Source organism: Epinephelus lanceolatus, chromosome 8 (genome assembly GCF_041903045.1).
Source record: "Epinephelus lanceolatus isolate andai-2023 chromosome 8, ASM4190304v1, whole genome shotgun sequence".
NCBI classification, from domain to species: domain Eukaryota; kingdom Metazoa; phylum Chordata; class Actinopteri; order Perciformes; family Serranidae; genus Epinephelus; species Epinephelus lanceolatus.
Window position 1 is genome coordinate 20,858,227 of NC_135741.1, and position 14,521 is coordinate 20,872,747.

General features: G+C 43.2%; 1 protein-coding gene across 1 annotated transcript in view; it reads right to left on the reverse strand.

The window, feature by feature from the left end:
• The window catches only part of LOC117257698 (NUAK family SNF1-like kinase 1), a 22,356-nt gene extending 7,835 nt beyond the window's left edge, over positions 1-14,521 (reverse strand). Inside the window, exons 1-4 of the mRNA XM_033627975.2 lie at positions 13,988-14,521; positions 7,534-7,654; positions 5,937-6,088; positions 4,292-4,357 (exon numbers count right to left, since the gene is read on the reverse strand). Coding sequence (XP_033483866.2) covers positions 4,292-4,357; positions 5,937-6,088; positions 7,534-7,654; positions 13,988-14,284 — 636 coding nt within the window. The 5' untranslated portion in view covers positions 14,285-14,521. The remainder of the gene's footprint in view (positions 1-4,291; positions 4,358-5,936; positions 6,089-7,533; positions 7,655-13,987) is intronic.

Below are 14,521 nucleotides of genomic sequence, written 5' to 3' on the forward strand. Positions count from 1 at the left end.
GCTAAGTTTTTATCTTACTTGTGTTTTGCTTTATAAAATTATCAGCGTCCCTCTTGTCCAGTGAATAAGTCAGCTTATCCAAACTAGTCAAATGTATCATCTCAATAAGAACTAATTCTATATAGCAGTGGAAAGAAAAAGAAATCTTCTGGCTGCATCTCGTTTTCACGTTATTTTGTGCTTCAATGATGATTTAAAGGGTAACATATGCCGTGTTCACACTATGAGCGACAGGCAACAGGCTATGTTCAATGGAAGCTGATGACATGACATTATAAACTGATGGCACTTGTCGCTGCTTATGGACGTGACGCGCTACACGTAAAAGTTGAGGTGGCTTCACCTTTTTTCAGGGCTCTAATGACATGGTGAAGCATCAGTTAATCATATGTTCTTGTTTCTAGCTGTGGAGCTGTGCTATTTTGCTTTAGCTGACGCCACGCTAGCATTCTGTGCTTTGTGATGCACACAAGGATGCAACTTGGTGGCAAATGTGACGTTATAATGAGGCTCAGACATTTACCGAAAGTTTTTTAAACAAATACAAACTTTACACGATGTTCAGTCAAGGTGCTTTGTGGCAAGTGGCCAAGTAGCAGACACACACAAGCCCATAGATGTATAATAATAACTAGATATCTAGATTGTGATGATGTCACAGATTTTTTAAATCACCTTTCTCAGCTTTAGGAAAGTTTTGCAAATATAAAACGTCCATAGATTAAACATTCTTAATAGAAAATGCTCTTTGGGCTGCAGGGGATTTTTTTGCTGCAATACTGCGAGCGGCCACTGGGAAAAATTGGAAGCAAGGCTGATCAGCGTTCCTAAGGCACAAGTCTGTGACGATGTAACTACATTAACCAACCCTTGAACGACACTTCAACAGTGACTCTATGATAATGAAGCTGGTCACACTGTTGAGTTGTTGCTTGTAGTGTGAATACAGCATTAGGTTTTTTTACAGCCTTTATGCTATTAAACAATGTTGTTGTGTCTAAGGGCGCACTCACACCAGGATAGCCCAGGGGACTCGGTTCAATTGGGCGGGGAATGACAAAAAATTCACACCTTCATTTGGTTCAGTTCATTTTCACACTGCACTTTTTAAAGCGGCCTAGACAACGTCACGCAGTTACAACAGCTGCTCATTTGGGGGCAGTATTGCCCGAAATGACAACTGACCAGGAACAAGAAACTGCGATATATAGTCCTCTGATCATATATCAATGAGCGCCCCCATCTCCTCACTACTCCACGTCTGCCCACGAGACATTTTCCAACTTTTTTTCTTTTTTTTTTTTTTTTACCTCTGCTTCTCACAGTTCACGCTGTTGGCTTTGTTTTTATCCTACCCAAAATGCACTGCGCTCTACATCACTTCCTCTCTTTGGTTCACTTCCTCTCTTTGGTTCACTGGATAGTCTGTTTGCATCTCCCGCTGTAAGCCAACCGCACCAGGATTCGCTTGCAAGTGAACCAAGACCCCCAGTTTTCAAGCAGACCAGGGTGCACTCGTTTGGTCCGCACCAGAGTCCGAATATCCGAAATATCCGTGGAAGCGGACCAGGGTTCGTTTAAAGCCAGTGTGAATGCATCCTAAGTGACTAATGGGAGCAACAGTGTTTGAAATTGGTCCAGCGTTCAGCCAGTGCAAAACAGGCTGCAATTAATGGGCAACCAGACTCTATTAAGTAAACAATAATTTTATGAAAACACACTTCATTCAAAGTGGACTGAGAAATAAACAAAAAAAACAAAACTAACAAAAACCATCTTCAATTCATCTTCCCACTGTTCCAACGATTGCCAACTCTGATTTTGTTGCCCTTAATTCACCCATTTTAATGTGAAAACATGCTGGTTCTATACACGCTAAAGTGTTTATTGAAATGGAGTCTGGTGAGTTTGGCGATGGAAATTTAATGACTGTTTCTGGTTAAACAAAAAGCAACAAAAAAGGCTACTCTGTAGGGATCCTTTCCGTAATGTTTAAAACACTTAGAATAAAATGTGAGCCTGTCAGTGGCAAAAACAAACATTTTTATTGGACAGAAATTGGTTACACCTGTTACACTATAGCCTGGTTTGCTGCGACTGGCTGCAGCCTTCTCGCTCAATACTGGACAAAAACTGTTGTTCCCATTAGTCACTTAGACAAGAACATGACAAAATATGGTCCCAGTTGAAAAATACCAAAGTTACTTTTCAAGTGCTTACTCGTCTATCGCCCCCATGTGGTTTTTATTTTTATATTATGACATTTCACATAATGACAAAGGCTATTATCTGTTTGTACTAAATCACCATAGCCCCTTTTCCACCGCAGGAACTTTTATCAATTAGCCGGAATTTAAAAAAACTCTGCGTGTTTCCACCGAAATTACCTGGGTAAAAAACTTTCCCTCAACCCCAGATTTACCCTGGAAAAAGTACCTAGCAGGGGGGTAGGACTTTTCAGATTAGTTGGAATTCTTGAGAGGAACACTGACTGGTGGACTCACAATTGCAGCGTTCTGCACTTCCTGATACAGGCAGCTGCTGAAAACTTTATTTAATTTCCACAAGCTTCACTTCGTTTGTGTTTTAATTAAGGATGAGTACCGAAACCCAGTACTAAGTTAGCCCCGGGGCTAAATTATCAAAGACCGTAGTATTGATAAGCACTAACGGTATCTTCACATACACTGATGCGACACAGTAAGCGGAGAACAGCCGAGCGGCCGTGGTGGAAACAAAGTGAAGATAACTCGAAAATGACTGCAGTTGACAGCAGCTACACTCGTTACTGTAAGTGACATTAACCCTTAGCGAGGAAGAAGCCAATAATTTATCAATACATGTTCAGCAGCATGACCATGTAAACATGTAGACAGCGATATTCAATATGCTCCGCCCACAGTCTCTCATCCACCGACACTAACGTTATGTCTTACACAAGGACAGTACGCCAGTTCAGCTGATAGCGAATTGTCACTAATAAGCTGAAATGACAGCTGTCTTTATGTAGACTAACTTAGTTTGACACTTATCTTAAAATACTTTTAAACTTCTGGCTGAGACAAACAGCCACTCCTCTCTCTACACCAGCATGTAACCAGCCAAGCTGGCGGAGCCAATACAGGACACATGCTGAATCATCTACGTCATCATGCTAATTTAAATAAATTTTCCAGAACTTGAGGTGAGGTGGAAACGCAAACCACACAGATTACCAGCTCTTTACCCAGGTAAACAAATTCCTGGTAATAAAAGTTCCTGCTGGTGGAAAAGGGGCTTATGTTAGGTATGGGTACCTAACTGGATTGGAAAGGTGAATGAATATGTTAGCACACTTTCAAAATGCACAGTTCAGACAACAGTAAAAAACAAAAAAAAAACAAGTGCACTTCTGCCACTTAGGAAATGAGAATTGTCAAAACCAATCATTAAAAGACAATTTAGTATTTTTATATTCCTAAATCATAATCTGTGACTTCAAAGGTGACCAAAACCTAACATTTTCCCTGTCATGTCTGGCTGTGCCTGCCTTCTACACATGCCATGAGGCAGCTATTGTGCAGATATAACACGCACATGCATTGCACAGAGGCTTGGTCATTTCCTGCAGCGGATGCAGAGAGCGGCCGATGTGGTGAACCTGAGGTTTGCCATGAATGACGAGCTGCTGAGAGGTCTGCACATGGTGTTTTCTTTAGATGGACAGACGGAGCATACTTAAAACCCTCCGATTGGCGCGATTGCCACTGGATTCCCTGCATTCTCCCTTCGTCGTGGTGTACACAGCTCCCATATAAGGAGAGGTGCATCCAAATCAGGCAAGAAAATGACCCCTGGGGACTTTTGTAAGACCTGGCAGTATGTTTGTGCTGGTTCAGTGTGCATGGCTTCACAGCACATTAAAATGTCTGTGGGCTGAATGGCTCCAATGTATGTTCTGAATGTTCACTTTGTTTGCATATTTCTTTGTGGCTGGTACCATAATCCATTCCCAGCTGCAGTATGTGAAGCAAACGTGTACTGAACATAGCAGCAGTGGAAAACAAAGTGCTTCCAGTGTGTCACAAAGATGTATGCCTTTATGATCGGAGGTTTGGATAATACATTATAATACCGCATGATGTATTTAAAGCTCAGGCCAATAATGCTTATCTATTTCTTACCCAGGAACAAATATCTTGTTTTTGGGAGGACACTCTCTCATTTATTTTCCAAAACATGCATCACAATCACATGTCTTTGCTGGAACGTGATCTCAGGGCTCAGTTTGTGTGCGCTGTATCAATCTTACCTTCACTTTTAAATCTTGATCTAAAAGGATGTTCTCCAGCTTGAGGTCTCGATGCACGACACCGTTCTGCAAGAGAGCAGAGACACATGAGGTCCTACGCTGCTCCTCCCTCCTGTTTACATTCAGATCTTTTCTCTTGGCATGCAAACATTGAGACTGAACGGTCTGACGTTTGCAACATAAACCCAACCTGTGGTGCACGGGGCACTTGTCTTTCATTTGTAATTTTATGACCAGTAACATTCCACTTGGGCCTCACATTGCAGGGTTTGTGTCTACCATATTGGAGAGCCTTGAGAAGGGCTCTCAGGCTGTTTAATCGCGGACAGGCATGAGGAAGTGCTTTGTTTGGGTTAATTCATCTGATGAGATGCGATTTGATCCACTGATGGCATTAAAGCACCTGGGAGCCAGTGAGAGGCCACAGAGTGTAGACAGCTGTGGGGCCTGGTGAGGAAGACTACACTGGAAGTTCGATGGCGAGGGGGGGGGGGGGGGGGGGGGGGGTCTGTTGCAGGTTTTCTTTGAGTAGGTAGTAAATCATGTGAAGAGACAATGCTGCTCTAGATAACTGTGGCCACCCAGGAAGCCGCGTGACGCAGGGAAATTTTAAACATTGCCGACATATCTCTTAAAGCCACTAGCTAATGAGCCAGAATAGCCTCCTTTCTTTCCTTAATTACATCCTCTTCAGAGCACTTAAGTGGAGGAAATGACCCATGACCTCAGACAATGTTTTGTGCACAGTATGTAAGCCTGTGTATGCATGCGTATGTGAATGCAAGGCAGAGAAAGAAAGGCTGAATCGATGTATTAAACCAGGTTATTATTAGTCCCTGGACTGTTATTGCTGCTTTTAAATGACTATAAACAGATTTGAAAAAAAGAAAAAACCTCTGACTCTGAATTATTCTCATTCTTCTTTTGAAGCCTCAATAATCCCTCCATGTGCCCTGCATGCCTCAGAGGCACATTCAATAATTCATTCATGCTGGAACATTCATGTCTATTTTGGGACAATATTTGAGGGCATGAGGAGCACAAAATCCACCTCTCTGTCGACTAAAAAAGCTACAGGAGCTGAATGATAATCTCTGAGTTTAATGTGAGGGATTCGCGAAGAAGCCAAACTACCAAAATAAGAATTATATGGAAACATAAACATTTTTTTTCATATCCAACAGCTGACTGCAAGGCCTCACTTCAACTGCACTGCACTTCTGTATTAATGGGATTTATATATCCCCTTGATAATTACTGTGTTTTGGCAAAGCTGTTTATCTTATGTGCACAAATACAAGTAAAACACACAAATAAATATCACCAAAGGAGCAAACAAGAATTTATTCCTTTGCCAGGGCTTACAGTAATGAGGAGGGAGGAAGTAAGGCAACGTGTTTGTTAATTGTGTCAGTGTGTGACTGTAGAAAACAATCAAGGCCTAACGCGCTCTTAACCCAGAGAGATCTGAAAACGCAAGTCAAGTTTTTCTGCAGTATTAGGATTAGGATTTAGTGGATTTAGCGGTACTGTATTTGCTTGTGCGCAGTTGAATACTGCAGTGTGCGATTCAGCACGTGCCTACATCCCCAATTTATACTGAATGCCTGTGGTGTACTTGCGGAAAGTTTGTGTGTGTGCAAACCTTGTGGCAGTAGTGGACAGCAGATGTGATTTGTCTAAAGATGCCTCTGGCTTCTGTTTCAGGCAGTCTCCTCCTCTCCTGGATGTAATCGTAGAGCTCTCCCCTGCTGGCGTACTCCATCACTATCACAATCTTATCCCGGCTCTCAAACACTGCAAAGACACATTTACAGGTCTGCATTATGATGCTGTGTTTATGTGAGTGTCAAAAGGATGCCACAAACCTTCACTCTACAACAACATGTTGAGGTTTTGAATCCTGCATCTATCTGAACTTAACAGGAACCAGTAATTGTGCAGACTGTTGGTCACTTGTATGAGTTTCATGAGGTAAGATTCTCACCTGATTGAGGTTTACCATCCAAGTGTTCAGCATCCCATACAATGTCTCATTCACATGACAAAAAGTGTCAACAGGATAAAATTCAACAATTGATACTAAGTATTAGAGACTTCTATTTGTAAATGTCTCACAGGAAAAGACCCAAACCAACAGGAGTAAAAATTGCACTTGATGGCGACTCTTTTTGGCTGAGCATGTGATGCTCTAATGAGTACTTATAGCTATAGCAGCAAGACAATTTATGGTTACCTTAGTCTGTATAAAAAGACTGCAGGTGACAGGACAAGATTCTGGTTTTGGAAGTGTTCTGGTTTCTGTCTGTAGTTTGTTTGCAGTCAGAGTAGTTTTAACCAATCATGCAGAACTCATTGGCTGAAATGTATCTCTGAACCCATCGGGTATCGTAGACACTGTTAACTTTGTATAAGTGGCCCTTGGCCCTTGTACAATGACAATAGAGGCTTTCTATTCTAAGCATTTTTTGCAAGTTCCTGTCCTCTTCCAAACAGTTTAGTTCTGTGTAACAAACCATCTGACACTGATCAGGTTAGGTTCATGTGGGGTCAACTCATAGTGTCCATGTTCATGCTAATGAAGAAATATGTCACACAGTGCAGCTACATGTCTAAATGCTGTGTTTCTAACAGTTTTCGGATATCAGCAGTGTCAATGGCACAGAGGAAGAAGCTACATAAGGCTTTGGACAGATAGGGAGTACTTAAGCAGCAACCTCCGGGACTGAAAAATGAAGCCAAGCAAAAAAACTGAAGTTCTTTAAATAGCCACTTGAGGTTGGCTCCAGAAGCAAGTCAATCCCCTATAGACCCCCATGTGAAAATGCCCAACTTCACAGCACAATTAAACATCTTTACAGCCTGGTACAAAAAATGGTTTTGGTCTCTATAGCTAATTTTCCCCTTCATGCCAACTGTATGGGGTGTGAATGTTTATATAACTCACCCGTTTATGTTTTATTAAAGCTTAAAGTTACCTATAAATAACGTCATAGCCACTCTGAGTTACAGGCTGTCCAAAATGGCTACCACTGAAATGCTGAATCCGAGGCTTCAAAGCAAGAGTCCACAAACCAGTCTGTGACGTCACGGTAGCTATGACCATTATTTCATGCAATCTATTGGAATACATGTTAATAAGATCAGGGCAGCACAGTGATGCAGTGCTTAGCATTGCTGCCTCACAGCAAGAGGGTTTCCGGTTTCGACCTGGAGTGAGGGCTTCGGGTTTACAGACTTACCCTCATGGAAGCGTATGATGTTGGAGTGCCTGAGCGAGGCAGTGATCTCGATCTCCCTCTGGATGTGAATTCTGTCCAGGTCATCGGTGATGCGCTCCTTGCGGATCGACTTGATCGCCACCTGTAAAAATGAGACGCTATTGAGTCTGTGCGTGTCACATGTTGGGATCACTGGTGGTTGACAACAGAGCTCTAGATCTCATCTTTCACAGCAAGAAAACAGTGTAAGATTTTCAGGAGATGGTTGTTCAACCCTTTGCTGATCAAAAATGCTGTCACATTGGGAGCATTTTATAGACGAGTTGCGAGCCTTTGTTCATTTTTTTTTTTGGAAGTTAAATGTTACAATGTACCCCATGGATTGGGTTAACTGTAACAGGCAGAGGGTTAGCTGTAACACTCTGTTTAACACAATTAATTTAATACAATTCAGTCTATAAACTAAAGGTCTTCATCTACATCAGGGGAAGGATATGTATTAGCACAGGTATCCATCCATCTGTTAGTCGATTGGCAGTATTCAGTGGTTGGACCGATAGATGTACACAGAATGGGTAACCTAGATCCACATGTCAAAATATGAGTTTTGAATGTATGAATATTGACATGACTGTGAAACTGTGTGTCAATAAGACACCTGACAAATTAAAAATACAAAGTAAATCTCATTTAATGAAGGACATTAGTTAAAACTGAACATTAGTTGGAAGTGCAAAAATAGAAAAAATGCGCTATAGGAGACTTTGTCTAAACGATTAAACGTCCGCCCCCTCGCTAGTCGGCACCAGAAATATTAGTTGGTTAAACCAATTAGTGTTTTATTCATGTGCAAGGCTGCTTAACTGTCATGCAGCCGCTCGCCACTAGTGGGGGCTGCAGAGCCGTCAGACAACAGTCCCCCTCCCCGCGGTAATGCTCGAGTAGACTGGAGTTTTAAAACAGCGTGGTGGGAAATTGGAGAGATGTCCTCTCGCAAAACCAGCGTGGTGATCTAGAAAATGAAAGCAAGGTAGCATGTAGGCTTTGTCAGAAAAAACATGGCATATAATCACTCGACTGGAGCAATGCGTGACCACATTCAACTCAATCATTTGGATGTTAACCTGCACGGAACAACGGCTGCTGCTAGCAATGCAGGTAAAGGCTTCAGGTAGTTCAGGTAGTTCAGGTAGAATATGTTGAGCCTGAATAGACCGTGCTGGGATGCAAAGTGATAACCTCCAGGCTGGAGCTCATTCTCCATAAAAGTGTTTTCCTTTTTTTAGACCAGTCGACTAGTCTTTATTAAAGTTTTCGTTCAGTCGACAGGGAAATTAGTCGCCAGGAACGCTGTTTACCTGTCCAAATAATGCTATTAAAATCTAAATTATAACAGCTCATCCCACATGTCTAAAACGGAAAATGCCTCACTGGGAAAAAAGCCTATTGCGGAATATCAAAACGGAATATGCTGTTTACATGACCCGTATCAAAGTCGGAATATTGTTGTATTTGGGTAAAATAATGGAACATTAGTGTGCATGTAAACGTAGTCTCTGATAAATGGTTCATGTATTAATTGTATAGACATGCATGGAAACAAAGACATACATACTGTTGATACAACTGTACACACGCACATACATACACAAATCAAATCTGTGGGTATTAGAGGTGATTATGCGGGTTTTAAGGGCTGGATGTGTGAAAGCAGGTCTCCTGAGATCTGAGCACGCTCAGAGGCAGACGGTTGACAGCTGCACTGTTCACACTCTGCTTCCTTAATCCCAGGCACTCACTGTACCCCGATGTAGCCCACAACCACCCACACAACAGACACAACATGAGCCCCTAAACCTCTTTGGATAGAGTCACCACAATGGCACCATACAAGGACAAGACAGAGGCGGACAAATAAAGTCACATGAGGGTGTCTTATTTAGAAATACTATGAGCTTAAAGAAGGCCGGCAAACAAGAGAGATGAGGTTTATTGTGCAGATGAGGCAACAGGACTACTTTGTGAGGTTGACATCCTGACATACCACTGATCATACAATTCTGTCAATGTCCCTATGGACGAGCAGGCCTATACTCTAGGTCACAACTCCAGCATTCTCAGCTGCTGGAAATAAACATCTACAAGACACTGGAAGACACAATTCACACGCTCCATCAACTGCTATGGTTATGCAACACAGCACAAACACACTCCAGGGAACCCTCAGGACCGACCTGACCTTCTGTAACTGATGTGACGCTATCCACCAAAGGAGAATATTCAAGTTCTTTTAGGTTTGTATCTTTTCTATGAACCAGTGTTGAAATCAGAGGATTATTCGCACATCACCAGACACTCCACACCGATGTGGCATCTCTGTCAGGCCGGGTGCACTGGATGCTGGGTCGGAGATTAGGCCACACATATTTAGTAGTTGTGGAGCTATCAACATGTGTACGCTTGCGTGCTTGTGAATGCTTTGTGACCCAAATACCTGCTGGCTGGGAAAGCAACGTGAGGAAGGGAAGGGGGAATATGAAATAAGCTGCAGGGATGAGGAGGGAGGATGTAGGTGGCAGCTAACAGGACAGGTGAAAGGAATGGATAAAGTACACCAAAGTATGTGGACTCAGAGCAAAAACAGCTTGTATTTCACTGTCCATCTAAGCTCTGACCGCCCCCCCTGGACTGGGCATTAATGCCTGATCAGCAGAGCACAGAAAAGAGAGACACACTGGACACTGTTCAGCCCTCAGGGTGCTAAGATCATTTTTAAAGCGGCACGTGTGTGCAAAGGAAGTGTGGGTATATATGATCTCACCCGTGCAAATGTGCTGCATATGCGTCATGTCTCAGTATGACCTCCAAAGTATTCTTCTCACTGACAATATCTCATTGTTCATCCAAATAATGTGCTGCTTCTGAGATAACGGCCAAAAATGCCAAACTGTAACAGGATGCATGCAAGGAAACATAAGTAGCTATGTGTGTGAGTCATGCAGATGTAACTAGATATTCCTTTGCATTATCAGAGAATGTGTGTAGTAGAGGAACATGACGTACATGTCGTACTGGTACAGCCAATACGGATGTACATGAGGAATGCACAATGTCCTGCACAGCCATATAAGACCTAATTCAAACTAGACAACATGGAACAATTATTTTCTTCTCCTCCTCTCCTTGACAGCAACGTTTCCTCTTTGCACAAATTTGACGCACGGTAGGTGTTTTGCTAGTGCGAACTCCTGATGGGGGTTAAGGGTGGCCACTTACTGACTTCCTGTCCTATTATTCTCACAGAAATCTCACGCACACTTGCTGCATTTACGTGCTCCTTGGATGGTCCCATTTCCCCAGTCGGAAAGTCGTTCTTCCGACTTTGGTGTGTTCATGAGCCTTCAAGTCGTAATGTGGAAACAACATGGATGCCACAAAGAAGGTGTGTTATGTTTCATTGCTAGGAGCATTTAATGTCCCAGTGAGGATTCAAGTTGCTATCCAAGTATGGTGAAACAGTTTGAAGCTTTATATTACAAAGTGATTTTGTTCCACACTTGTTGCTGCATCGGTAGATTCCCTAAAAATACTAAAATGTTGCTATACCTGACTTGTATGGTTAATGCTATACATGTTTTATCTAATCTTGGTCACTTTATGTGGACAAGAAGTTACGGTTACACCTAATATACCATACTACAGATTACATGTGCCACCTGCACCTGAACATATTTCGACCTGCAGACCACCAATTGGTGCTCGAACCGCTCTACATCCTGCCGCCCCTGCATAATAAAACTCGCAACTTATGTTACAAACTTCCAAGTAGTTGTTCCGATGTGAGGAGGGTTTGTGAGATTTGTCCCAGCGAGGGAACTAATTTTTTTTATTATTCCTACACCAAATGAATGCAGGGTTACACACACACAAACACACAAGAGCACATCCCAAGAGCCTGAGCATCAGTTAAGATCCCTGCTGCATCTGTGAAAGATTTAACAGCAGGATTATACAGGCTCCTTGCCAAATGGACCCTTGACCTCACCATCCAGCTACACAAACAAACAAACACACACACATACACACACACAAACACACACACAGCCCCTTGCTATAACCAGGAACTACAGTACTATGCTGTGTATTTATGATAGAAGATAGAAAATGGACAAATACACAAACTCGATGCAGAAAGACAAGTAGGGCCAAACAAGATACTGTTCCAGTGTATAATTAAGTCCCTCCAGGATTTCACGGGCTGTTCTGGGGATTGTTGCGGCCTGAAGTGCGCAATTCTATGGCAGCTCCAGTCCTGCAGCAGCAGTCTCATGATGACTAGAGAGACAGAGAGGGGCTGAGCGAATCAAGATGCTGCTTGCGGCTCTACAATGAAATAAAACGGTCAGATTTGTGGCAAAGTTGCAGTAATTGGACAAAATTAAAAGGTTGCGCAGAATTCAAGGGAATGGGCTGAATTTGCATTAATTGCTGCAATCACAACACCCTAGGAGGACAGACACTTCAGCTAGCACGGTTGGCTTTTTCATGACCACTCTGAATGGAGCTCTATACGATGTTCTGAGCATATCTATGATTCAGAGTTTGGGCCTGGATTGCTTGCACACAGCTCTCAACATGGAGGCACGTAGAATTTACAGAGCTAGCAGCTAACAGTCCTAACAGTGTGAACAGTGCTAAGAACAACAGTGCTGGCAGAGCTACCAGTGTTAATCAGGGAGGCTTGCGAATCCTAGGATAGCGAAGGAATGACCCACCCTACACAAATAAGCAATGTGGATGGACTTTGAGCAAATTATTTCCTGTGAATATTGTATTACAGATGAGTTTTCATGATATTTTTGGTAACTTTTAATATGATTCTCTGTCTGTGTTGTGTTTTTATGTTTTTTTTTTTAATCATCATACATACTTAATAGACTTCTTTTTTGACAAATTGAGTATTTTCATCTTCTTGACAATTCGCCCTTGTTGTATTGACTTTTTGGTTGATTTAACCACGTACTTTTCTATTGTAGGTCAAGGCTCTTTAGCAGAGAGGGGAGGCTCTGTTAGTAGCCTATAGCTAAGTTTTCTCACACCCTTAAAATGAAAAAGGCCTCAAGATCCCCTGTGAAGCTTTGGTGACCCTTAGTGGGGGTCTTGGCCCCCAGGTTGGGAACCAGTGACTTACAGCACAGATTAGTAGCCCTGCTCAAGATCCGGTATTCATCATCCTTTCCCTCTATTTCATCCTGTACATTCGTCACCTCCTGCAGCAACGAGGAACAGGAACTCAGAAATTCTCAAGTCGGCTCTTTACTGTAATCTCAAACCGACTGCCTCATCCTCTTCCTCCTCCTCCTTGCTCTAAAACTGTCTCCTTCTCTGCCTCCTCAAACAACAGCCCCCTGGTCTTGTTTCCAAAAATAATGTCCGTTTTGTTTCAAAGAATCCTTGGTATGTGCTGGCTACTGGCTCCAAGAATGCCGCGTTTTCCCCTTGTCCGACCAAACCCACTCACCCTGCATACACGCACATATACACACACACACACACACACACTGCATAGCTATCTCTTTCTTCTCCCCTCTCTTTATATATCCTTCCATCAATCTCCTACCTGTCCTACGTCTTTCACTCCCTCCCTCTCACAGAAGTAGGTCTCAGAGTTACAGTGAAAGCAGCAAAAGGAATTATGCCAGACTCACTTCCACAATCTGATTGCAGAAAAGATTATCCCTATTACAGTGTGTTTGTTTACTAAAGAAACAGAAGGGGAATTTCAGGCCGGCGGGGTATCTGTCTCTTTGTGCTCAGATCACAGCAAAGTGAGGGATTAAGGCCTGACTGTGGACATAAACCCACGATTATTCAAAGTAATCTGGCTCCGCGTGGTGTCTTTAACCTGGATATTCAGAATGTAAAGCTGAACAGGAACATGTTATATTATTATTATGTCTGTCTGAGTATGTGCAGTGTGTGTGTGGTTGTGTTCTGGTGACGGGGGTCAGGCTCCTATTGGAGGAGACCTATTGTAGCAATTTTATCCCCTTGTTCAAGTGCTGAGTGAGTCAGACCAAAGGCATCTCAGCCTGGCAGCACAGGAAGCAAGAACTGGGTTCAGCGTCAGCTCATGAGCTCACCCACAAACACACACATGACATTCAGGAGCTTAACTCCACCTCCAAATTAATATTTAATAAGCAATGGGCAACATTCTTGGAGCAGCAACAAATCTTGGTACACGCACACACTTATATGGGGAGACTGCTGAATACCTCCCAGGAAGACAAAAGCATCAGCAGCATATCATATTATCTATATAAATCTTTTAGTTGGAGGTCAAGAGGTCAAACTCATCATCACCCCCCCCCCCCACACACACACACACTCCATGTTAAATACTTAACTTGATAACAGAAAGCATCCCACAGGCACATATGTAATATTTTGCATCATGTCCACCAACACTCACCGTCTTCAGGCTTGCTCTCTCTACCGCCCTCTTCACTTTGCCGTAAGTGCCTTTCCCCAGAGTCTCCATCACCTCATAGCGGTGTTTCAAGTTGTGTTTGTGCTGGTGCTTCTTCACTTCCATGGGCGCCGTGGCGCTCGGTGCCGCTCCAACCGCCTCCATGTCTGGGTGTCTGCCCAGCCTCGGGGACTGCTCTCCGGCACGGTGGCCGCTGGAAGCCGCGTCCCGCAGACAGCCGAGCTCGGAGCGGTCGTTGGTGCTCATTGCGCCTCTGCTATCCGCCTCACGTCTGCCCATCCTCTCTGCGCACTGTGCGCACCTGTCAGCTGGGACTGGATCCCCTAAATACTTTGAGCTCTGAACAAAAGCAGCCACAGCGCTTGTTAGTGACCAAGCAGTTGCCCATATAGAGCGTTATCAAAGCCACAAACTAGTCTTAAACATGGGCAAATCCAAAAAAGAACCATCCGATCAATTCAAGCAGCCGCTGTACACTCCTCCTTCGCCCTCTCCTCAAAAACACAGCAACAGGAG